Genomic DNA, 26,868 nt, shown 5'->3' with positions numbered 1-26,868 from the left:
TCCACATTCTATAGACAGCCTTTCTTTCAGTACTAATGCTCTCTACCTGACCTATATATAGGAATTAATGATTATTATTGACTGTTGAGAAATAATGATAAACCCCCATTCTAGTTTTTCAGCTGTAGTGTCACTCAAGCTGAACCTAATTTTGATTGATTGATGATTGATTGATTTGTCTTTGCCAATATTTTGTTTAACACAGGTTTACTGCAGGAATTATAATAATTTCACAAGCCAATAGCATACAGGATAATGTCACTTTTTCTTTTTTTTTTTAAGTTGAGGATTTAAAAATATATATATTTATTTATTTTGGCTGCACCAGGTCTTAGTTGCGGCATGCAGGATCTTTTTTTTCAGTTGTGGCATGTGGGATCTAGTTCCCTGACCAAGGATCAAACTCAGACCCCCTGCATTGGGAGCACGGTGTCTTAGCCACTGGACCACCACGGAAGTCCCAGAATAATGTCTCTTAAGAAGCCAATAAATAAATAATCTCCAAACTAATGACAAATTTTTTTAAAAGTCCAAATTTAGGTGAGGTGTACCTTTGTAACAGTTTGTTCCCAGGAGAGTTGGCTTAGTAAACCACAAGCTGAAGGCACAAAAGCAGAAGTCAAATGTTGCTGTTGGAGCGCACTGCTAGGGAACGAAGACTCAAGTGTTGACCGGCTAAATGATCTTGGTGGGGCCGCTGCACTGTTTTCACCGTTGCTGGTAAAATGTCTTACCCTGACAGGAAGCTAATGCCACAAGGTCTTCAGAGACCTATTTTGATGAGCAGAGTCGCCTTGCTGAGGCCAAACATTCTCAGATAGTCCTCACGATTCTAAGTATTTATAGTCTAAATCTCCCCTCACCATAGTTGCTTATTCATTTGTTCTTATTGATCAGCCCCCGGTGGTGCCCCTCAGCAGCTGAGCTACAGAGTGCTTCATCAGCAGCCTCAGATGTCCATGATGCTCTCCTGATGCAACACCTTCCCTCTTATAGAAAAACAGCTTTCCTTATAAAAACAATTTCATTCTTAGATCAACTTTGATTTATTGAGGAGAAGAATTAAATGCAGAGAAAATGTGGCCTGTGAATTTTCAGAATTTCTCTTTTGATTTTATATTAATCTCCTCAAGTAAGTCTTAACCCCATAGGACTAATCTAAGTAATGAATGGAACCCCTAATTTGGGGAAATGGAAGGACCAATTTAGAGACAGGGAGGCAAATTTCCTGCCAACAATGTTATACAACCTGGAAGAAACTCCAAACTTTCAACCATATCCTTTTGAACCATAAAACTGACTCCCTTTGAATCAAAGATGGCTTTTCTCCCTTAGTTGCATATGGTCTTTGATGAATAGGATTTATAAGACATCACCATCTACATTACTTCTTCAGCTGAACTCATAATTCCACCATGTCCACTACCTAACTCTTAACTGATGGTATCACATTTTTCCATTATTGGGATATTAGTCGGTAATTCCATGCAATACAGATGGTATCAGCAGGGATCTACTGGCCCCTTAAAATCTAAATAAGTTCCCATGAAAATTCATGTAAGTAGAAAGCTCTTCCTAAAATTTCAGCTATTTCCTAGGAGATTACATTCTGATGTTACCTCTGCCACTGTGCTTCTTCCTTAAATACTCTCTTTATTCCATGTCTTGTTTATGTAGAAGTAAAACCAACCTTTCTTATATCTCCTCAACAAAACTAAATTAAATTAAACCAAGTACTCAGAGCATTTGTAAGCATAGTAGAGTTCATTAAATGCTGGGGTTATCTTAGGTGTTTGTATCACATATGACGCAGGTACTTGAAATCCATTAATAGATATTTCTTTTCTTAAATGTCCTTACCCCCACATCCAGGACCAGTGGGTTCTCCTCACTCAGTGCACACCTTCCTTCAATTATTTCCTGGCTATTCTTGCTTCTTTTCTACCCCATTTTTGTCTGCCTTTCCTCACTCCTGGCTTGCTCCACAACTCCAAACCAGATTGCCTCTACCGGGCAGAGCACTCCAGCCCTCCTCAGCACCTACTCCCAGACACTTCGGGAAAGAAGCATGATAAAAGGTCCTTCCTTCTGGCAAAATCTATCATTCCTCAGTGGTAATCATAAACATAAATGGCATTTTTTTTAGACTCAGGCTTAAAACTTTCTTGTTTCATTCCACTTTGATACAGGGAAATCCTATACATCTAGGCAATTTCTACAAATCACCATCACTTTGTCACAATAATGCCCAAGCCATCCAGAGTCTCATTTTTATGTCATAGTAAAGTCTTTAATTTGGGCCACAAATGATGACGCCAGGGCATGGCTGAGGCAACCAGTTAGATTTCTATAAACTTTCCTCCTTTTCCCTTCATAGAATTCTCCTAAAGGTCAAAATATTGCTCCTGAACTGGCATGACAGTCTTTCATTTCTCCCTTGTATTTCTCTCTCCCCTTTCTTCCTTTCTTCTTTCTTTCCTTCTTTCCTTCTTCTCTTTCTCCTCTCTCTTTCTTGCTTTCCTTTCTTTCTCTTTCTCTACCTTCTTTCTCTTTTCTTCTTTCTTTTCTTTCTTCCTTTTTTCTTTCTTTCCTTCTTTCTTTCTTTCTTTCTTTCTTTCTTAATTTCTTTCCTTTCTCTCTCTCTCTTTCTTTCTTTCTTTCTTTCTTTCTTTCTTTCTTTCTTTCTTTCTTTCTTTCTTTCTTTCTTTCTTTCTTTCTTTCTTTCTTTCTTCCTTTCTTTCTTTCTTTCTTCCTTTCCTACTTTCTCCTCCTGCATCCCTCCCAGCCACCGTTTTCATCTTGGTGCCCATAGGGGAGATCACGGACAGGTTTTGAAAATACTGTTTTCAGGTTTCTGTTGACAACTACTAAACTGGGCAAATAGAGGATCAGCTAAGATAGCTTCACCAGCACTTGGATAATCAACAGTGTGAAGACTATTACATGCAGTTCTCTCTGCCTCAGAGACTCTTTTCCTTCTTCTTCTAGCCAACTCTTAACTTATTCTTGAATTTAAACATCCCTTCCTCAGGGATGCTTGCCCTGACCTTCCAGGACACCATCTGTGGTTAGTATAAGCACTTTCAGTGCAACCAGCCCCCAAACCTGTAATCACCTCTGACACCCGTTATGCTTCATTCATCTCCTCTTACTCAGGGCCTGTCAGTGCCACCAACCTGCACCTTCTGAGTACAGAGACCCTGACTGACCTATACTCAGCACATGATCACTGTTCAGAGTATATTAAGTAAATGAATAAATGAATAAGACTGTCTCATAAAGTTTCTTTCCAGAGTGTGTAAAATTTTACTTTTCTTTTTAGAATAAAATAGTGAAACAGAATTGTTCTAATTCTGACTTTTAAAAATACAGGGAACATCTCATTCAATAGATCTCAGAACTTCAGTGAAAATATGGGTTTTACAATCATAGCAAGAATAGTTCTATTTGTTCTAAAGTTAAATACATATTTTCCAAATAACCTATGGTTGATTATCCTGAGGCCAGATCCAAGCTGTTGCACATGGGTAATTTTGACAATGTTAGAGAACAAAATAGAGTCCAAAATCTCAGAAGAAAATCACAAGCAAAAAATCAATTTTTCAGAAAGATGTTTTTAAGTCAGTCTTTCAGAATCCATTTGTCTAGGTTTTCAGTTTCTTTATCTCCAAATATTCAACTCTAATTTCCAACATTTTCTTCACTTACACTTTTAGAGAGAATTTGTAATCCATCTAGGTAGTATATGTACTATACCAAATGATTGTTTTAAAATGTTTGAGAAAATATACATATTACAAAGTTCCACATCATTTTAACCCAGAACAAAGCCACTTGTTACTACTGCATTTAGATCTAGGAGTGAAATTCTAAGCTTCAATTCAAGCAGCTGGGATATCCTAGTCTCTTTAGAATCTAAAGTCCAAACCACTAATCTTTTTACTATCTCCACAGTTTTGCACTTTCCAGAATGTCATACAGTTGGAATTACACAGTATGTCCTTTTCAGGTTGGCTTCTTTCATTTAGTAATATGCATTTAAGTTTCCACTATGTCCTTTCATGCTTGATGGCTCTTTTTTTTTTAACACTAAATAATATTTCATTGTCTGATGTAGCACAGTTGGTTTAGCCATTCACCTACTGAAGGACATCTTGATTGCTTCCAGGTTTTGGCAACTATGAATAAAGTTGCTATAAATATTTGTGTGCCAGTTTTTGTGTGTACATAAGTTTCAACTTCTTTGGGTAAATGCCAAGGAATGTGATTGCTGAATTATATGGTAAGAGTATGTTGAGTTTTGTAAGAAACCACCAAACTGGCTGTACCACTTTGCATTTTTACCAGCAATAAATGAGAGCTCTTGTTGCTCCACATTCTTGCCAGTATTTGGCATTGTCAGTGTTCTGGATTTTGGCCCGTCTAATAATTGTGTATCTCGTTGTTTCTACTTGCATCCCGATTGATACATGATGTAGACATCTATTTACATGAGGTTATTTTTGCTAGCATTACTCCATGAAATTTCATTTTTACAATGTCCTAATTAGATTTCCAAGTGCTTTTCTATTAAAGTTATGACAGATTCCATGTTAGATGTGTCATAACCCTGCCATCCTGAGATGTGATCATTTAGAATAACATAGTTTATAGAGACAGTAACCCCCGCAGCTTCTCATTGTTAAAGAACATTTTCCTCTGGCTCCTCTTTTTATGGATACAGTTTTGGTATTTTAATACTTAAGTAGATTAGTGGGATTTAATTTTATTTAAACCCTACCATGTACAAAGAAGACAACTTGCTTATTTTTTATAAAGAACCCAAGACTTTCCCGTAAGCTCACAGATTCTCTTCCCCCAATGTCGTCATATAGTGTCTGTCCCATTGATTTGAAACAGTTTGATTAAAATAACTTTGTTTTTTGTCAAGTAAATAAAGGTTCAGTCATGCCCATTTTCTTCCCAGTCCATTTCCTTTCTGAACTGGGTATCGGTGTATGTTGGGAGAGGTTGAGGTTGCTAATATGACCACTGTTGGAGAGAGAAGCTCCTCTTCCCTGTGAGCTGCCAGCTGATCATCATCATGTTCCTGTTGCAGAGTGGCTGCAGATCTATGCAGGCCCCTAGATTGGTATCTGTTGAGGAAAGACTGTATTTTTTGGCAACATCATTTGCTCTTGCCGACTACCTTTTCCTTGGGCATCCAGATTTCTACCTCAGCAGCCAGCTCTTCTCCTCTCCAGGATCCTACAACCCTTCAGTCCTATTAGCATTTCACTGTCTCCTCACCAGTGTTCACAGGAATTTCTGGACCTCATACATGCTAGACACAGGACGAGTGGAACAAATGGCATTAGCTCCAGGTTATCTCTCAGCATCTTCTCCATCAATGCTGTGCTATTATTCTCATTTCATGTTGAATGAAGCCCAATTTAGGTCTTACTGTAACAATAATTTTCAAGCATCATCTAGGACTATTTGTTTAAATAAATACTTAGGCTTTGGCTCCAAGTCAGGGATTCCAATTTAAAAAGTCTGGGTTGGAATGAGACCATGCACCAGTATTTTGTAAAAACTCTCCGGGTGACTCAAATGTGCAGTACAAGTTGTTTATCACTGCCTTACAGGATGCAGTTTCTTCAATAGCTATCTGGATGTTTCTTCAACACTCATATCCCCATGGAGAGGTTCATACCAAGGATAGGAGTAGATGAAGATCAACAATTCTCGAGCTTAGCTAACTTCCTCTGTTTCTATATCACTACTTTCCCCCAAGTGCCTACATTTTATATCTTCCTGCTTCTCAAAGTAGTATTTACCCTTCCCTTCTCTCTGAAACCATGATCGTGCATGGAGCTCAGGAATGGAAATGGTCATATTATTAGGACAATATATCAAAAGAGAATACAAAATATTATCTTCCTTACATCTGTCTCCCTAAAGTGTCTATAACATTAAATAGGAATTTTTATAAAAGTCAAGTAAGATATTAATAAGAATGCAGGCTTCCTTGAAAATATTTGAATTTCTATCCCCCTAAAAAAACACACCTTTAATAAATGTATCTTTTACATAGGTTTCCACAGTTCTGTGGATTCATATTATTTGTTTCTTCAGTTACTGTCATTTCCTTAAACTTCTTTTCCTCTGGAAATAAACTGATGTAAAAATGTATTGATTAAAAGTCTACTTATTTTCTTATTGTTTAAAAACACTTTTGAAGCAAGCAATGTAATGATTTTTTATTAATTTTTAATGGTGGTGATTGTTGCTTAACCTGTTTAAATAAAAAGGCAGAACTTCTTGAGAGATGGCATAAATCTATATAAAATAACACTGTCATCTATAGTCCATGATACCAGTGAAACAGTACAATTAAAAAGCTCTTTAAGTTCATAACTCTCAAGTAGGATAATGTTATCCTCTTTTTCTGAGTAAAAACTGAATACATTCAATGTTCAGAGAAAATTCCAAAGTCATGTTGCTGCTATTGGGTGAAATAAAAACTCAAATCCAAGTCTTCTGGTTCAAAATTCAGTGTTCTTTTTAAAACAATGTATCTATTTGATTTCCTGTATCTGTGAATATACCAAAAGTTCACTTTCTGTCTAGATGATCCACCAAAAAAATAAATTTTAGGTAATGATCACAGTTCCAAGCAGTCCTTGGTCTCATTCTTGTCATTTACTCACATTTTTTGCTCATGTAGAAATGTTTCCCTATGTCTCAGCCAGGTCTTCCATTTATTTTCATTAGTGTAGCATTGTTCCTAGTGGTTTTCTTTTTTTTTTTTTTTAACATCTTTATTGGAGTATAATTGCTTTACAATGAAGTGTTAGCTCCTGCTTTATAACAAAGTGAATCAGTTATACATATACATATGTTCCCATATCTCTTCCCTCTTGAGTCTCCCTCCCTCCCACCCTCCCTATCCCACCCCTCTAGGTGGTCACAAACCATCGAGCTGATCTCCCTGTGCTATGCGGCTGCTTCCCACTAGCTATCTATTTTACGTTTGGTAGTGTATATATGTCCATGCCTCTCTCTCGTTTTGTCACAGCTTACCCTTCCCCCTCCCCATATCCTCAAGTCTATTCTCTGGTAGGTCTGTGCCTTTATTCCTGTCTTACCCCTAGGTTCTTCATGACCTTTTTTTTTTTTTTTTCTTAGATTCCATCCATCTCACTACAAATAACTCAATTTCATTTCCTTTTATGGCTGAGTAATATTCCATTTTATATATGTGTCACATCTTCTTTATCCATTCATCTGTTGATGGATGGACACTTAGGTTGCTTCCATGTCCTGGCTATTGTAAATAGAGCTGCAATGAACATTTTGGTACATGACTCTTTTTGAATTATGGTTTTCTCAGGGTATTAATGGTGTATGAAGCATTTCTTCTATTCTCCTTGCACACGACTGTCTTACTTCAATATTTAGCAAATGCGCTGGTATCAGGCATTCTCGCCAGCTGTCCACAGCCAAGCAGGTGCCATGCTTCAGTCTCACTATTGTATCTGTCACATGACATTTGAGTTAAATGAATTATAGAGTGTTGAATATGACAATGATAAGAGGTAAAAGTTGTTGAAGAATAATTTTAATAGAGCATGCATTTAGTGTCTACCAAGATTCATGTTTCCTCATCAATTTTATTCTATCAAACGTTTCTCTGAATTCCTGCAGCTCTATTTCCACCACCTGGGCATATATGGGTTTATCACATTACATGAGGGACCAGAGTAAGCCAAGATTAGAGGAAATCTACAATTTCTTGATATATTTTATGTAATTTTATTTTCATTCAGTTTAAGATATTTTTATTGCTACTTTAGAGCAGAGGCTTTTTTCTGGCTGAAAAAATATAAATGTTTTGTATTTCTTAACAGTCACATGACTGCACACATTACGTTTTTACCTGCATGATTTTGCTTTTACTATGGGACATGGATACTGAATTACATGAAAAGCCTTTTCATCATCTGTAGATATCATCATATAGTTCCTCCTTGAGCTACTAATATTATAAAATTTTAATAATAGCTTTTCTAATGAACCCAGTTTGTACTCATGAGATGAAGCCAACTTAACCATAATGTACAAATCTGCTAATAGACTACTGCATTATTTCATTTGCTAATATTTTATTTTGTATGTATGCCTATATACTCATAACTAAAATTGTTATTTCTTGTTTATGTTATTCTTGTTAAATTTTTACATCAGAGTTATACAGGCATGGCAAATATACAACCTATTTTTCATTTTCTATACTCCAAGGACATTAAGTTGCAGAGAAAATACCTTTTCTTGATATAAAACTTATAGTGATATCACTTGGACTATGGGTTTTTAATTTTTGCTTTTGTTCTTTTAGCTTCAAAAAATATTTTTGAAGAGTACTTTTTACAACTTCTATTTATACATAGTTATTTTTTATTTCTATCTTCTTGAATACAGTAGTACATATTTTTTAGAAAATGAACTAACAATATCTAGATTATTTCTAAGTTATATAAAGTATTCTATCATAATTTATAATTTTCTTAGTTTTCTCTGCATCATTTATTATGTTATCTTTTTCACTCCTAATAGTATTTTATCTTATTATGTTTATTATATAGGGCTAGTTGTTTATTTACGTTAGTGACAAAACTCAGGGAACTACATTTATTAATTAGTACCAGTTACCATACCACATAATTAAAATGCCTCCAAAATGATTGTATGAATTGAACCTTCCCTACCAATCTCTATTTCCTTGGCTGATCCTTTTTTTTTTTTAACATCTTTATTGGAGGATAATTGCTTTACAATGGAGTGTTCGTTTCTGCTTTATAATAAAGTGAATCAGTTATACATATACATATGTCCCCATATCTCTTCCCTCTTGTGTCTCCCTCCCTCTCACCCTCCCTATCCCACCCCTCTAGGTGGTCACAAAGCACCGAGCTGATCTCCTTCTGCTATGCAGCTGCTTTCCACTAGCTATCTACTTTACATTTGGAAGTGTATATATGTCCATGCCACTCTCACTTTGTCCCAGCTTACCCTTCCCCCTCCCCATATCTTCAAGTCCATTCTCTAGTAGGTCTGCACCTTTATTCCTGTCTTGCCCCTAGGTTCTTCATGACCATTTTTTGTTTTTATAGATTCCATATATATGTGTTAGCATACGGTATTTGTTTTTCTCTTTCTGACTTACTTCACTCTGTATAACAGACTCTAGGTCCCTCTACCTCACTACAAATAACTCAATTTTGTTTCTTTTTATGGATGAGTAATATTCCATTGTATATATGTGCCACATCTTCTTTATTCATTCATCTGCTGATGGACACTTAGGTTGCTTCTATGTCCTGGTTATTGTAAATAGAGCTGCAATGAACATTTTGGTACATGACTCTTTTTGAATTATGGTTTTCTCAGGGTATATACTCAGTAATGGGATTGCTGGGTCATACAGTAGTTCTATTTTTAGTTTTTTAAGGAGCCTCCATATTGTTCCCCATAGTGGCTGTATCAATTTACATTCCCACCAACAGTGCAAGAGGACTCCCTTTTCTCCACACCCTCTCCAGCATTTATTGTTTGTGGATTTTTTGATGGCCATTCTGACTGGTGTGAGATGATATCTCATTGTAGTTTTGATTGCATTTCTCTAACGATTAATGATGTTGAGCATTCTTTCATGTGTTTGTTGGCAGTCTGTATAATTTCTTTGGAGAAATGTCTGTTTAGGTCTTCTGCCCATTTTGGATTGGGTTGTTTGTTTATTTGCTATTGAGCTGCATGAGTTGCTTGTAAATCTTTGAGATTAATCCTTTGTCAGTTGCTTCATTTGCAAATATTTTATCTCATTCTGAGGGTTGTCTTTTTGTCTTGCTTATGGCTTCCTTTGTTGTGCAAAACCTTTTAAGTTTCATTAGGTCCCATTTGTTTATTTTTGTTTATATTTCCATTTCTCTAGGAGATGTGTCAAAAAGGATCTTGCTGTGATTTATGTCATAGAGTGTTCTACCTATGTTTTCCTCTAAGAGTTTTATAGTGTTTGGCCTTACATTTAGGTTTTTAATCCATTTTGAGTTTATTTTTGTGTATGGTGTTAAGGAGTGTTCTAACTTCATTCTTTCACATGTAGCTGTCCAGTTTTCCCAGCATCACTTATTGAAGAGGCTGTCTTTTCTCCACTGTATATTCTTGCCACCATTATCAAAGATAAGGTGACCATATGTGTGTGGGTTTATCTCTGGGCTTTCTATCCCATTCCATTGATCTATATTTCTGTTTTTGTGCCAGTACCATACTGTCTTGATTACTGTAGCTTTGTAGTTCCTTGGCTGATCCTTAACATGCAATACTGGGAACTGACCAAACACTTTCAGTGTTTGAGTTCCATTTGTTCTTCATGCACACACGTGTGTGACCGCACACACACATGCACACACATACAACCTTGTTTTTAAAAGAAAACATCATTACCTTTTTCCTTCCTCTTTGAAAAGTTTAGGCAGTCTGGTTTTATTCTGCAAGAATATTTTAGGATATTGCTTCATAAATATATTGTGTGCTGATAGGATATTGGTCTGGCTTGAAAGACAGAGACAGAGAGACAAGAGAGAGAGACAGAGAGAGAGAAATTGCATTATAAGCATCATAAGAAAATAGCTTCTGAGGCAAAGATTTTTAACTCAATATATACAACTTAATTCTATACTATTTAGTCTAAAAAGAAAATGACAAAAATATGAAACATAAACATTTTATGCTTTAAAAATATCCACTATAAAAATTGTCTATAGTGTGTTTCAGTGAGAAATATTTTAAGAATATCAAATTCAGGACAATGTCAATTGTCAAAAATTTAATTTTTAAGTTGTCTTCTTAAAGTTTTTTTCTGTAATTTATTAAAGCTCTTGTATAAAATATACCACATAATTAAAATTCCCCCAAAATGATTCACATAGAGTTTACATATACATTATTGAAAAGTATATTTATCTGACTCTTTGCAATGACTTATGAGTCTCATGCATTATTTTAGGACCAGAATAAAAATGTCTTAGACCAAAAGTTCAGCATTTCCCAAATCCAGATCAATGGAATCATCTGGGATGTTTTTTTAAGTACAGATTTCTGATCCTTTTCCTGATGAAGCAAGAGCTCCAAAGGTTGAGTCTGGGTAGGCTTCTCTATTTTAACTATCAGCCTCCAAGTGATTCTTATTTGCAGTTAGGCTTCAATACACTTAGAATATTTAAAAATGTAAATAACAAGATCCACTGGAATATAGCAAATTGACATTCAGTGTCAAGTAATGACATTTGTTTCTGGAAAATCTGCCCTGTTCAATTTTCAATTGACAACCACCATGAAAAGCTGGTCAGCTTCTTAAAATGTTGAACATTCATCTTGACAGCTTATATCAATAATTATCAAAAATAATCATGCTTAAATCTTAGTCAGTATTTGCCTCATGGCAATGAATATAAAAATCCTCAAGAAGGCTTTTCTTATTTCATTGTCAATGTAAATAATAACACCTTAAAATATTTATAACAGCTTTTTTCTCTTGGCCAGAGTTCATATAACACCATGTTAATTCTTTTTTTTTTTTTTTAATTTATTTATTTATTTTGGGCCGTGTTGGGTCTTCGTTTCTGTGCGAGGGCTTTCTCCAGTTGCAGCGAGCAGGGGCCACTCTTCATCGCAGTGCGCGGGCCTCTCACTGTTGCAGCCTCTCCAGTTGCGGAGCACAGGCTCCAGACGCACAGGCTCAGTAGTTGTGGCTCACGGGCTTAGTTGCTCCGTGGCATGTGGGATCTTCCCAGACCAGGGCTCGAACCCATGTCCCCTGCATTGGCAGGCAGATTCCCAACCACTGCGCCACCAGGGAAGCCCCCATGTTAATTCTTTACACAAAACAAATACTATATACTTTAAGAATCCTATTTAATTTAATTTAACTTAATTGATTCAAATAATGCAATGTGAATGTGATTTAATATGACATTAGAAATGTTCATTCCTACTATCTCACACTATAGAATAGACCAAGGATCTACTATTTTTTAAAAATTCCAACCACTGAAATAACTGGAAGATTTCTCAAGATCTTTCTTCTTTCATTTTTTTCTATTTGGAACTCAGATTTTACAATCATCTGTTTTACAGGTCTACCTGTTATAAATCTAGTACTTCTTATATGACAAACATTGTGCTAAGGTTTTTACATTATTTTTGTCTCATTGCATAGTTATATAACCTGAAGAGGCTGATATTCTTTAATTCCCATTTTACACATAAATAAACTACAAACAATAATTTGCTTAATTCATATTACTAGGAAATGGAGAACAAAGAGTACATATGAAAACTGAATTGACTTCTAAACCCATTCTCTTAACTTTTTAGATATACCACCCCTGTAAATAATAAAACATGTTAGTTCTTACTGTGTGCCAGGCATTGTTCTAGGCAGTTTACAGGTATCAGGTATTTAATCCTTACACAACTATATTATCTGATACTTCTATTGTCTCCATTTTATAGGTAACAAAACTGAGGCTCAAAGAAGTACAAACGTGTGATTTAAAAAAATTTTCTACATGGAGCCCATGCTACAAGACTTGGAACCTTAATCCAATCTGTAATCTAGATAAATCGTCTTTGGAGTGGCTAAGAAGCCTACACCAAAATGCTAAAACCTTCACTCTTGTCCTTTTCTATGTGTATGACTGAGATGTCTGCTTTATCTAACCCTTGAGAATTTTCAAGATGTGGTGGCTAGTATACATGTACCTGGTGTTTATAATTTATGTCTCCAAATTAATGTGCCCAAGAAGTGAAAGAGGTGGAAGGTTGAAATGGAAAAATCAAATGCTAGAGCTAATTTTCAGAACGAGGCCCTAACTGCCCTATAATGCTCTGATGGATGTTCTATATCACAAAATGTAATTTGGCAGTCTACTCCTATTTCTGAGTCTCTTGTCAAAACAGGAACATATAGTCCTATGTGTTTAGTAGGAATACATTTTGTTTAAAACCATGTGAAATTTGTAAATGAATGCCCTTAAATGTGGATAAGAGAAGTAGATTCAAAGAAACATGAAATAAATGTAATTAGAAAGCTAAGGACAAAGAAAGATTCAGAATTATAGGAGGGTTGGAGAGTAGACCATGGATCCAAATAACTATTTGACAATTTGAATGTGGTCCAGAAGATAATTTCATAATTTCCCATGCTATGAGTAAACACTGTCTATGAACAAAATTTGCCACTTCACTGAAGTATATCTGCAAGGAAATTTACCTACAAGGAAAAAACTCCAACTTCTTCAAGCAGATGAAGAAGTGCATGCAAAACCTATAGCTTGAGGAAATCAATCAAGATTGTGGAGTAAGAAGATGTGGAGCTTACCTCCCCATTGAAACACATCAAAAATACAACTATATGAAGAACAATCCTCACTGAAAACTAGAAACTGGCAGAAGGAATCCTGTACAACCAAGACTATAAGATACACACATAATCAGGTAGGAAGGGAAAAAAATTGATCAGGTCAGGACTGTGCCCCTGGGAGAGGACTCAGAGGAAAAGGGAGATAACACGGGAGACACCACCCTGGGGAGTGAGAGACACAGACTGGGCACTTCAGTCCAGAGGTCCTACATGGGAGATATGAGCCCTCTTGCCTGGTTGGAGGACTGCTGGGACTAAAGGGAGGGCTGTGGGAAGCCTGGACTCTACTCGTGAGGAAGAGCACGTTGGTGTGCACCCTAGTTGAGCAAACACTCGGCCCTGCTCACTCCGTGTCACAGTGTGGCACAAGTAGGGAAAGATCTGACCATAGGAGACAGAGGTAACCTGGTACTGGAGAAGAGCCTAGGTGGGGTGGCAGTGACCATTGTTGGTGCTTACTAAAGCAGTGCATTAGATGCAGCCCAGATCTCTGACAGTGGCTCACAACTCACCTCCCAGTATATACTGAGAGCCTACATGGGACCTGCTTGGACTGTGGTATGGGCCCACAACAGGGTGGGGGTGGAGGCTGGAAGCAGTGATTGGCTGTGAAGGACAAAGGGGACTTGCACCTGAGGCTGCATCTGGGTGTAGCAAGGGAAACAATTATGTGTGCCTGCACAGGCAGCATATCAGAGACAGCTCGAACTTCTGTCTGAGGCCAACACAAACATCTCCTGCTTCAACACTACCTCCTCTGGAGCAAGGACTCCAATGCTGAGAGAGGGGAAAACACACACTTAAATGGAACAGAGACAGCTGGAGCGTGACCCACAAGGCTTCTGCTCCAGCAACTTGGGATCAGATGCCATCCCAATTGGGTGAAGATGGCAACTGAGCAGACAGAATGTCCCACCTCACAACCCACTGCAGCTCTAGTGCCTCCATCTCCAGCCCCACCCCCTACCAAAGTGATAGCTGCTAGCACACGGTAAGGAAAACTGTGAATTGCATCCATGTAAATACAGCTCGCCTACCAAAGGTACGCCTACCGGGTACATGCAGTCTGTAAAGGGGTGCTTCCACATAACAACAAAACTTCAAGACAACAATAGTTAACCATTTCACCTAAATATATAGAGACAGAGAAAGTTAAGCAAAATGAAAAGGCAGAGGAACTGGTCTCAACTGAAAGAGCAAGAGAAAACTCTTGAAAAAATAAATAATGAAACAGAAGTAAACAATTCACCAGCAAAGAATTCAAAGCATTGGTAATAAAAATGGTGACTGAATTAGGGGGGAAAAAATACATGTACCCAGTGAAAATGTTAACAACAAACTAGAAAATATAAAAAAGACCCAATCAGAAATAAAGAATTCAATAGCTGAAATTAAAAAATACACTGAAAGGGCTGAATAGCAGACAAAGTTATACAGAAGAACACATAAATGATCCGGAGATAGAATAATGGAAATCACCCAATAAGAAAAGCAAAAAGAATTTTTTAATGAAAACAATTTAAGCGATCTCTGTGATAACATTAAGCATATCAATATTTGCTTTCTAGGGGTCCCAGAAGATGAGAAAGCGAGATGGAGATCAAACATTTTAAAATACTTAGAAAAAAATGACAATGAAAACACAATGACCCAAAACATATGGGAAATGGCAAAAGCACTTCTAAGAGGGAAGTTTATAGCAATGTTATCTTACCCCAAGAAACAAGAAAAATCTCAAATAAACAAACTAAACTTAGACCTAAAGCAACTAGAGAAAGAAGAACAAACAAAACCCAAAGTTAGCGGAAGGAAAGAAATCATAAAGATCAGATCAGAAATAAATGAAATAGAAACTAAGAAAACAATACCAAAGATCAATGAAACTAAAAGCTGGTTCTTTGAGAAGATAAACAAAATTGATAAAGCTTTAGCCAGACTCAAGAACAAAAAGGGAGAGGACTCACAGCAATGAAATTAGAAAAGAAAAAGAAGTTACAACTGACAGCACAGAAAGACAAAGGATCTTAAGAGACTACTACAAGCAACTCTATGCCAATAAAATGGACAACCTGGAAGAAATGGACAAATTCTTAGAAAGGTATAACCTTCCAAGATGAAACCAGGAAGAAATAAAAAATATGAATAGACTAATCACAAGTAATGAAATTGAAACTGTGATTAAAAATCTTACAACAAACAAAAGCCCAGGACCAGATGGCTTCACAGGCAACTTCTATCAAACACTTAGAGAAGCACTAACACCTATCTTTCTCAAACTCTTCCAAAATATAGCAGAGGGAGAAACACTCCCAAACTCATTCTATGAGGCCACTATCACTCTGATACCAAAACCAGACAAACATATCACAAAAAAAGAAAATTACAGTCCAATATCACCGATGAACATAAGTGCAAAAATCCTCAACAAAATACAAGCAAACAGAATCCAACAACACATTAAAAGGGTCATACACCATGATCAAGTGAGATTGAGCCCAGGGATGCAAGGATTCTTCAATATATGCAAATCAATGTGATATACCATATTAACAAATTGAAGAATAAAAACATATGATCATCTCAATAGATGCAGAAAAAGCTTTTGACAAATTTCAACACCTATTTATGATAAAAACTCTCCAGAAAATGAGCATAGAGGGAAACTACTGCAACATAATAGATGCCATATATGACAAACCCACAGCCAACATTGTTCTCAATGGTGAAAAGTGAAACCATTTCCTCTAAGATCAGGAAAAAGACAAGGATGTCAACTCTCATCACTATTATTCAACATCATTTTGGAAGTGCTAGCCATGGCAATCAGAGAAGAAAAAGTAATAAAAGGAATCCAAATTTGAAAAGAAGAAGTAAAACTGTCACTGTTTGCAGATGACATGATACTATGCATAGAGAATCCTAAAGATGCTACCAGAAAACTACTAGAGCTAATCAATGAATTTAGTAAAGTAGCAGGATACAAAATTAACACACAGAAATCTCTTGCATTCCTCTACCCTAATGATGAAAAATCTGAAAGAGAAATTAAGGAAACAGTCCCATTTACCATTGCAACAAAAGAATAAAATACTTAGGAATAAAACTAACACCATACACAAAAATAAACTCAAAATGCCTTAAAAACCTAAATGTAAGGCCAAACACTATAAAACTCTTAGAGGAAAACATAGGAAGAACACTCTTTGACATAAATCACAGCAAGATCTTTTTTGACCCATCTCCTAGAATAATGAAAATTAAAATAATGAAAAAATGGGACCTAATGAAACTTAAAACTTTTGCACAGCAAAGGAAACCATAAACAAGATGAAAATACCACCATCAGAATGGCAGAAAATATTTGCAAATGAAGCAACTGACAATGTATTAATCTCCAAAATATGCAAACAGCTCATGCAGCTCAATATCAAAAACCAAACAACCCAATCAAAAAATGGGTGGAAGACCTAAATAGACATTTCTCCAAAAAGACATCCAGATGGCCAAACAAACACATGAAAAGATGCTCAACATAACTAATTATTAGAGAAATGCAAATCAAAACTACAATGAGGTATCACCACACACCGGTCAGAATGACCATCATCAAAAAATCTACAAACAGTAAATGCTGGAGAGGGTGTGGAGAAAAGGGAACCCTCCTACACTGTTGGTGGGAATGTAAATTGATACAGCCATTATGGAGAACAGTATGGAGGTTCCTTAAAAAACTAAAAATAGAACTACCATATGACCCAGCAGTGTCACTACTGGGCATATACCCTGAGAAAACCATCATTCAAAAAGATACATGCACCCCAGTGTTCATTGTAGCACTATTTACAATAGCCAGGACATGGAGGCAACCTAAATGACCATCAACAGAGGAATGGATAAAGAAGATGTGGTATATATGTACAATGGAATATTACTTAGCCATAAGGAACGAAACTGTGCCGTTTGCAGAGACATGAATGGAGCTGGAGACTGTCACACAGAGTGAAGTAAGTCAGAAAGAGAAAAACAAATATTGTATATCGCTTTTATGTGGAATCTAGAAAAATGGTACAGATGAACCTATTTGCAAAGCAGAAATAGAGACACAGACTTAGAGAACAAATGTATGGATACCAAGGGGGAGAAGGGAGTGAAATGAACTGGGAGATTGGGCTTGATATATAATCACTACTATGTATAAAATAGATAACTAATAAGAGCCTACTGTATAGCACAGGAAACTCTACTCAATGTTCTGTGGTGATCTAAATGGGAAGGAAAATCAAAAAAAGAGGGGATATATGTATACATATAGCTGATTCACTTGCTGTACAGCAGAAACTAATATAACATTTTAAAGCAACTATACTTCAATAAAAATTAATAATAAAAAAACAGTGAATGAGAGATTAGAGACAGGTGTATAAGAAACTAATAAACTTGAAAACATGTATTTAGATATTCCCAAATGCTTCATAGAGAAATAAGAAGGTGCAAAACAGAGAAAAGAATTATAAAATATTTATTCTTTTATTAATTAAAAACATTTATGGAGCCCCTAGGGTATTCTAGTCTCTAGTAATAGAAAGACTAATAAGATAGGATTTCTGTTTGGGTTGACAGACTACTAGTTGACCCCACCCAAATTCACTCTCCACTTCTTCCCAAACACATGGCTGCCCAGCTAAAGACTATATTTCCCAGCCTCCTTTAAACTGAAATTAGCCTAAGAGAAAGTTCTTGCCAGCAGAATGTAAGAAGTAATTCTAGAAATTCTGCCTCTTTTGTCAAATAGGAAATTGCTTTCCTTGACTTCATATTTTTCCTTTCCATGAAGTGGAAACTAGATGTGGCAGTGGCCTCTTCACCTATATTGAAAAGAAAATGACAAGCTGATATCAAAACACCAAGATGAGGCCAACACACATCCTTGAATGATTTCATGCAGTAGAACTTCTACATACAACCAGAGCGCCACTTTCAAACTAAGGATGAAAAACCTTTTACTTAAACCACAGCATTTTTTAGTTTTATTGTTACATCATACTGGCAGTTACCCTAATCTAATGAAAACAGCCTTCAAGGAGCTGCCTATGTTAAAATAGAGGGGAAGAGACTTTAAACAAATACATAAGAAATTATCAGGAGTGCTCTGATAGAAAACAATACAGAGTCAAGTGGAAATGGAGAAGACAACTCTTCTTGGAGAAGGAGATTTCAGGTTGAACATGAAGATTAGTTTACCTATTTATTGGTAGGTGGGGATGAATGGGATGATGATATTTCAGACAGAAAAATCAGTATGAGCCAAAGTACAAAGTCCTCAATAACATGGTGCAGGTATAGTCAAGAAACCACCAGTCATGTCATGGCTGGGAGGAAAGGAAGAGTCACTGGGAGACAAGGCTGGAGATGTAAAAATTATCCCATTACAAAAGCTCTTGTAAGTAATGTGATTACAACTGACTTATCCAATGTGTGTCTCATATGGAGGGAAGATTATACAATTTAACAGTTTCTGGCTTGTACAGCTGGGTAGATAATCTTGCCATTCACTAAGATAAAAGTGTGGATGAAAATATAGCTTCAGCTTTATACAGTAATAAGACTAAAAGTTTTTTATGTCAAATCAAATTTATATCTTTCCTTTTGCAAATGAGAAAACTAAGCCCTGAGGGTTTAACTGATATTCTAATAACCTCAATCACATTTAGTGGCAGAGCAAGAGCTAGAAGGTGAGTTCTTTCAGACTCTCAGCTTAAAGTCTTTTTGGAACAGATGTATAGGGAATAAAAAGCTATGAAGTTTGCTGCAAGACAATCTGAACCTTGAAAAATAAATAAAATTAAACTTGGTATAGGGGAGATTAATAAGTTTATCAGAATAAAGGAATTGGTAAAGAAGGGTGGGGGTTTAGGGGATATTTACTCAGGAGTAAAATTCACGTCAGCAAATAGTAATAAGAATATATTGATTGTCCCAGATTCTAGAGGACTTCAAATGACAGATAAAGGAGATTTATTCAAAAAATATTTAATGTGCACCAATAATGTGTCAGATACCATTATAATCACTGGGAATACATAAGCAAATAAAAAATGTTTTGTCCTCATGAAGTTTTCAATGTAGAGAGAGGAACAATAAAAATAAATTTGTAGCTATATGTCAGACATACTATTAAGAAATGAAAGCAAAAATCAGGGGATAATAAGTACTAAGAGTATCTGTTTCATATAGGCTGGTCACAGAATGCAGAGACCTGATGGATGTAAGGGATAAAGGAGAGTAGACATCTGAAGAAAGAGCATTCCAGATAGAAAGCACAAGTGTGAAGGCCTTGAGGCAGGACCATACTTGGTGTGATAGGAGCAGAGCATGGAGACAACTATGGCTAGAGCAAAATAAGCAAGACAGTCTTGTCTAGAAGAAGTGGTCAGAGATGCAGTAGGATGTGATCATGTATGACCTTACAGGCCACAGTGAAGTTCTTAGCTCTTACCTTGAGTGATATGGAAACCATTAGGATATTCTGAGCAAATAATGTTCTGGTGTATATTTTAACAAGATTCATCTGGCTACTGTGCCAGCTACAGACTGTAAAAGGACAAGGGATGGAGCAAGAAAACCAATCAATAGGCTACTGCAGTAATCCAGGCAAGAGCACTGGTGCTCTGGATCAGGATGGTGTTAGTGGAGGTGGTAAGAAATGGTTAGATTCTGGATATATTTTGAAGGTAGAGCTATCAGGGTATCTTTCAGGTTAGATACGAGGTATAAAAGAGAAAGATAGCAGGCTCTGATGACTCCAAGATTTGGGGCTTGACCTTGAATTTGCACGGTTGCCATTTATTAAAATGTGGATACAGAAGGTTAATAGGTGAAAAGAAAAAAATCAAAATTTATGTTGTAGATTTGTAAAGTTTGAGGTGTCTGTTTGCTAGCTAAGTGGATTTGACTTTATCTTTTATGTGGTGAATAGTCATTGGATAGTCTTGAGCAAAGAAATGATAGTAAAATATATTAACCTAAATATATCAAAGAAATAACATTAGAAAACTATCAAAGCAAATGTAGGTTCCCACAATCCTCTACTCAGGTTTGATTAATTTGTTACAGTGGCTTAGAGAATTCAGGAAAACTGTTTATTTAGTTATGTTTACCAGTTTATTACAAAAGGATATGATAAAGGATACAGATGGACATCCTGAAAAAAGAGATTCACAGGGTAAATTATGTGGGAATGTGTTCAGAGCTTCCATACCTTCTCCAGGCATCACTATCCCAGCACCTCCATGTGTTCACCAACTCAGAAGCTCCTTGAACCCAGTCCTTCTGGGTTTTTTTTTTTTTTTTTTTTTTTTTTATAAATTTATTTATTTATTTTTGGCTGTGTTGGGTCTTTGCTTCTGTGCGAGGGCTTTCTCCAGTTGCAGAGAGCGGGGGCCGCTCTTCATCGCAGTGCGCGGGCCTCTCACTGTCACGGCCTCTCCCATTGCAGAGCACAGGCTCCAGACGCGCAGTCTCAGTAGTTGTGGCTCACGGGCTTAGTTGCTCTGCGGCATGTGGGATCTTCCCAGACCAGGGCTCGAACCCGTGTCCCCTGCATTGGCAGGCGGATTCTCAACCACTGCGCCACCAGGGAAGCCCCTTCTGGGTTTTGATAGAGGCTTCATTACATAAACATGATTGATTAAATTATTCACCCAGAGGTCAGGAGGTGGGACTGAAAGTTCCAACCCTCTAATCACATTGTTGGTTTTCCTGGCAATTTGGATCCTTAGATGGGGTCCAAAATTCACCTCATTAACATAACAAAAGATATCTTTATCACTCTCATCAGTTAGGAAATTCCAAAAGTTTTAGGAGCGCTATGCCAGAAATGGGGACAAAGACCAAACATATACTTCTTATTGTAAATCACAATGCCACAGAGGGCTATTGGCATTTTGGATGCAGGATTTTACTGCACATTGCTGTTTACAATGCCCAACCCCTACCCACTTAATGTCAGTGCTACCTCCTAGTCGTTGTGGAATCTATAAGTGGGTACACATTTCCAAATGTCCTCCAGGGGCAGTACTGCCTCAGTTAGAGGATCTTGCTCTAGACAACTGAATACAAGACTATGAACTTTAGGCAAAATAACATTAACAGGCACACCTTGAATCACAAGCCTCTAACTTGTTCACAATCTATTAAATAAAAGTAAGATTCCATCAGTGTCTGCCCACATTTTCTGCCACCACGAAAGATAACAAGTCTGTTCTGATTGACAGTGCCAACTGGTAGCTACCAATGAAAACTCTTCAAAATAAAAATTGACTTCATTCCAGACAGAGCAATGTTTGTGGGACAGCTCAGTTAATTTTTTTTTTATGTGTACATAAACCACCTTTTTAAAGATCTTCTTATCTCCCCTTTCTCTTCCAAACCTTATTTTCCTTAAGAATAAAAATCACCTTTTTCTTCATATATTCATGTTTATGTCAAACAATGTCCATGTCTGACAAGCCAAGTCCAGGAGCCTCCTTAAAATCATCATAACTGCTCTACTAATTTGATGTACTTTACCTTAATTGGAAGCAATGAGAGAAAAATAATTACTCAATGTTTTCATGTTTTAATTAATTACTATAATTTAAGCAATATCATTTTTCTCTTTCTGTCATAAAAGTATATAATTTAAAGATACATTTTGGGGAAAATGGGCACATTTAATCATCTATAAATTAAGGAGTTTCCATCAGATGATTTCTAAGTTGATTTCTTCTTGTACAATCCTCTAACTCTACAATATTGTGTCTATAGGAAAATGCTGAATGCTACATAATCAACTTATTAGTGAACTTTGGGCTAAAACCTATTTATGAGTTACAGACTCTGTAAGTATAAAAATATACAATCAACATAACTACATCTGTATTTGAGTATAAATGGCTACATATTGGTAATATCAATCACTAATGAAGATAGAACTTTTGCTATATCCTAGTCAAAAACCAAATTGTTTGACAAGGACCATTTTTATACAAATGTACAAATGCAAATGCATCATAACTGTGTTTGTCTTTTATACTTCCAAGTTTATAAATGTTTAAAGATTTCTGTATGAAGTTACAAAAGTACTGACCACAAAGGAAAAAGCAGATATAAAGCTGTAGCCTCATTTTTTTTCTATTTGAAACTTAGGAGAACATAAAATTCCTTTTAAACCATATTGCTCTATTTTTTACTAAGTAAATTGAACTTTAGAACATAAGAGCTGACTGATCGAGTCATAGAGTACTTTGACAAACCAAAGAAATCTTCAAAGGATATTTAAGTTTATTTCCAAAGCATATAGTCCAGGAAGAAATTTGGAATGTCAAACCAACAGAAGCTACTGTGTTGTTTCAAAATATATGTTTTAAAAAGATTAGCTATCTAGACAATACTAAAAAAAAACTATTAATGTGTATTTTTCCTCATAATCAACACAAGTAGAAAATTCGTAATGTTTTTTAAAGCATTAAGAAGATATTTATTTCTACTGAACATCAGAACATAATTCAATTCAAAACATTGAACTCTATGCCTAAAGTCTAAGAGTAGAAAGCAATAAGATAAAACAAATCTCCTGGGACTTCCCTGGTGGTCCAGTGGTAAAGAATCCACCTTCCAATGCAGAGGACAATGGTTTGACCCCTGGTGGGGGAACTAAGATCCCACATGCTGCTGGGCAACTAAGCCCACACACCACAACTACTGAGCTGTGAACCTCAATGAGAGAGCCCACGTGCTGCACACTACAGAGCCAATGCACACTGGAGCCCGCACCACAACTAGAGAGAGAAAATCCGCACTAGAGAGAAGCCCATACGCCACAACGAAGGGCCTGCATGCCACAACTAAGACCCGACACAGCCAAAAATAAGAAAGAAAATAAAATTTTAAAAAAAGAATACATTAGGAAATCATTTTTAAAATAAATAAGTAGATAAAATTAAAACAAATCTGCTCTCATGGAACATAGTCTACTAGAGATAAAAAGTCCTATATCCAAGAATTTAGGAATCCAAAGTGACATCATTTTCCCTTTGTTATTCAGTTTTTCTTTTATGTGGTTTAAAAAGAAAACCCAGAATATGCCAATCTACTGCCTTTATTCTGAGGAGAAGAAATACAAGATAGACACCAACTGACTGAGACCACACGTATATGGGCAGCAGCCACGACAACATTGGGTCTTGCCTTTTGTACAAAGTGTATACATATATACATGTAAATATATATATATGTAATCCAGTTGAAGGGCTATGTTCTACTTTGGTAGAAATAGGACTGAATTGATGCCCTGCCATTAGGCCGTAGCGCTGCTAGGATTGTATCCATCTTCCTGTTTGTACTGTTTGTAACTATGGCCCCATCTTAAGTATTCCTAATTGAAAAACAAAGCCTCAGGAAACCGAAACTTAACCAGCCGCTCTCGCTTCTGTAACTATGCTTGCTGAACCCCCTTTTGCAACCATCCAACCAATCAGACGGTGACTAGTGTCTTTGTTTAAAAGTTGACCAATCAGTGACTAGTGTCTTTGTTTAAAAGTTAGCCAATCAGTACTCCCCACCCCTGAAGGTCGCGAGCTTGTTTGTACCTGTCTATAAAAGAGCTGTACTAAACTCCATCGGAACCTCTTAGCGTCACCGGCAACGAGTGCGCAGAGGTCCAGGTTCGAACCTGCAATAAATGACCCTTGCCGTTTGGCTTTGACTCTTGTCTCTGGTGGTCTTGTGGAGGGGTCTCGTGACCGTGGGCATTTCATTTGGGGGCTCGTCCGGGATGCCCCCAAGCCCACCAGACATCAGGTCAACGGGTCATCGCTGACAACCGATCGGTAAGTAAGCTGGCTCAAGGTACCTTCTGTTTTGGGGACTAGGACAGTCCTGGTGGACGCACTATAGGACACCTAGTCGGGCGTGGTTGGAGACGTCCACCGCGACCCATCTGGGGGTTGATAGCCCATCTGAAGCACGCACGCGATAACCTCCCTTCCTCCTTTTACAGGCTCCGCTATTGGGACTGCTCTTAATCACTTTCGTTTTCAGAATAACCTTTTCTAACCAACCTCTTCCAGGACCTAAACATGGGCCAAACACAGAGTACCCCTCTCTCCCTCCTTCTCACTAATTTTGGGGATGTGAAATCCCGAGGACGCGACCTCAGTCTGGACATCCGGAAAAGAAAACTTATTACCTTCTGCCGCTCTGAATGGCCAACTTTCGGGGTTGGTTGGCCCACCGAGGGTACCTTTTGTCTCCTATAGTCCTAAAAATTAAATCTAGAGTTTTCTTACCAGGGAAAGAAGGCCATCCGGACCAAATCCCCTACATCTTGGTATGGCAGGACCTGGTAGAAAACCCACCTCCCTGGATGGCCCCCTTTTTGTCATCAGGGACATATAAGATCCTTACGGCCCGACCAACTAAACCTCCCAAGCCTCAGACCTCAACCGCACCCATACTTTCTGACAGCCAAGACCTCCTTCTCATAGAACCCCCTCCATATCAACATCCTCCTTTGGCCCCACAGCCGGTCCCCCTTCCTGCTCCTGACCCTGCTCCTCTCCCCTTGGAAGAACCTCCTGTGGCCCCTCCCGAGAGGCCACCCAGGTCAGAACCGGAGGACCGAAAGGCAGAGGCACTGCCGGCCCTCCTGCCCAATGAAAATAACTCCCCTGGGCCGGCTGGACGCACCCGTGGACGCACTCAGCGCGACCCAGGGTTCCGCCATCCAGATTCCACCACAGCCCTACCCCTGCGAGAAATAGGCCCTCCCGATGAGACAGAGAACCCCCGACTCCAATATTGGCCATTCTCTACCAGTGACTTATATAATTGGAAAACCCAGAATGCTCGTTTTTCTGATAATCCTAAAGACTTGATAGCTCTTCTAGTTAGTGTTATGTTTACCCATCAGCCCACCTGGGATGACTGCCAACAGCTTCTCCGGATCCTGTTCACTACCGAGGAACGAGAACGAATCCAGCTGGAGGCAAGAAAACTGGTTCCTGGAGATGATGGTCAACCCACCGCTAACCCTGATCTTATTAATGCAGCCTTTCCCTTAACTCGCCCCCCGCAGGATGATTGGGACTACAACACCGGAGAAGGTAGGGGACGACTGCTCATTTATCGCCAGACTCTAATGGCGGGTCTCCGGGCTGCCGCGCGCAAGCCCACTAATTTGGCCAAGGTATATTCAATTGTACAAGGTAAAACAGAAAGTCCCTCCTCTTATTTAGAAAGATTAATGGAAGCCTTTAGGCAATATACCCCTATGGATCCAGAGGCCCCCGAAAATCAGGCTGCCGTTGTAATGTCCTTCGTTAACCAGGCAGCCCCTGATATTAAAAAGAAACTCCAGAAGTTAGAAGATCTGGAGGGCAAACAGATACAGGACCTACTCCGTATTGCTCAGCGCGTCTTTAATAACTGAGACGCCCCAGAGGATAAACAACTTAAAGCCACTGAGAAAATGACTAAGGTCCTGGCCGCCATTGTTCAGAAAGATCAAGGGAGCCCCCCAGCCACTCGACCTCCCAGACGACCATTGGACAGAGATCAATGTGCCTATTGCAAGGAAAAAGGCCATTGGGCTCGGGAATGCCCCAAAAAAAGGCAGCCGCGCCCCAACCAGGGGCAATGGCAACCGAAGGCCACCACCCCAGTCCTGTTTACACATGATGCAGAGTAGGGGGGACGGGGTTCGGACCCCCTCCCCGAACCCAGGGTAACCCTACAAGTGGAGGGGAAACCAGTCCAATTCCTGGTGGATACAGGGGCACAGCATTCGGTCTTGGTTAAGCCCCACGGGAAAATTTCTGACAAAACCTCCTGGGTCCAGGGAGCTACGGGAGTTAAACGTTACCCCTGGACCACTCAGAGAACTGTGGACTTGGGCACGGGAAAAGTAACCCACTCCTTTCTGGTCATTCCCAATAGCCCTTGCCCCTTACTGGGGAGAGACTTACTTACTAAAATGGGAGCGCAAATTCATTTTCGGTCAGAGGGGCCGATCATAACAGACCCTCACAACCAACCCATATCTGTGCTCACCCTGAACTTGGAAGATGAGTACCGACTTCACCAGGAACCACCCTCCCAAAATCAAGATATAAAGTCATGACTTCAGCAGTTCCCCGAAGCATGGGCAGAAACAGGTGGGTTGGGACTAGCCAAACATCGCCCAGCCCTATTCATAGAAATCAAACCAGGGGCAGATCCTGCACGTGTCCGACAATATCCCATGCCCATAGAGGCCAAAACTGGTATCACTCCACATATTCGCCGGCTTCTTGACCTAGGTATACTGCGTCCCTGCCAGTCGTCCTGGAACACACCCCTGCTGCCAGTCCGCAAACCTAACAGTA

The 26,868-nt window shown here is 38.1% G+C and overlaps 1 protein-coding gene across 1 annotated transcript in view; it reads right to left on the bottom strand.

Moving 5' to 3' along the window:
* The window catches only part of CNBD1 (cyclic nucleotide binding domain containing 1), a 414,607-nt gene that overhangs the window by 359,883 nt on the left and 27,856 nt on the right, over positions 1 to 26,868 (bottom strand). Inside the window, 2 exon segments of the mRNA XM_032609565.1 lie at positions 10,486 to 10,589; positions 14,301 to 14,310. Coding sequence (XP_032465456.1) covers positions 10,486 to 10,589; positions 14,301 to 14,310 — 114 coding nt within the window.

Source organism: Phocoena sinus, chromosome 17 (assembly GCF_008692025.1).
Source record: "Phocoena sinus isolate mPhoSin1 chromosome 17, mPhoSin1.pri, whole genome shotgun sequence".
In the NCBI taxonomy this organism is placed as follows: domain Eukaryota; kingdom Metazoa; phylum Chordata; class Mammalia; order Artiodactyla; family Phocoenidae; genus Phocoena; species Phocoena sinus.
Note: the sequence above shows the minus strand (reverse complement) of the source record. Positions and strands in the feature narration are given on the sequence as shown.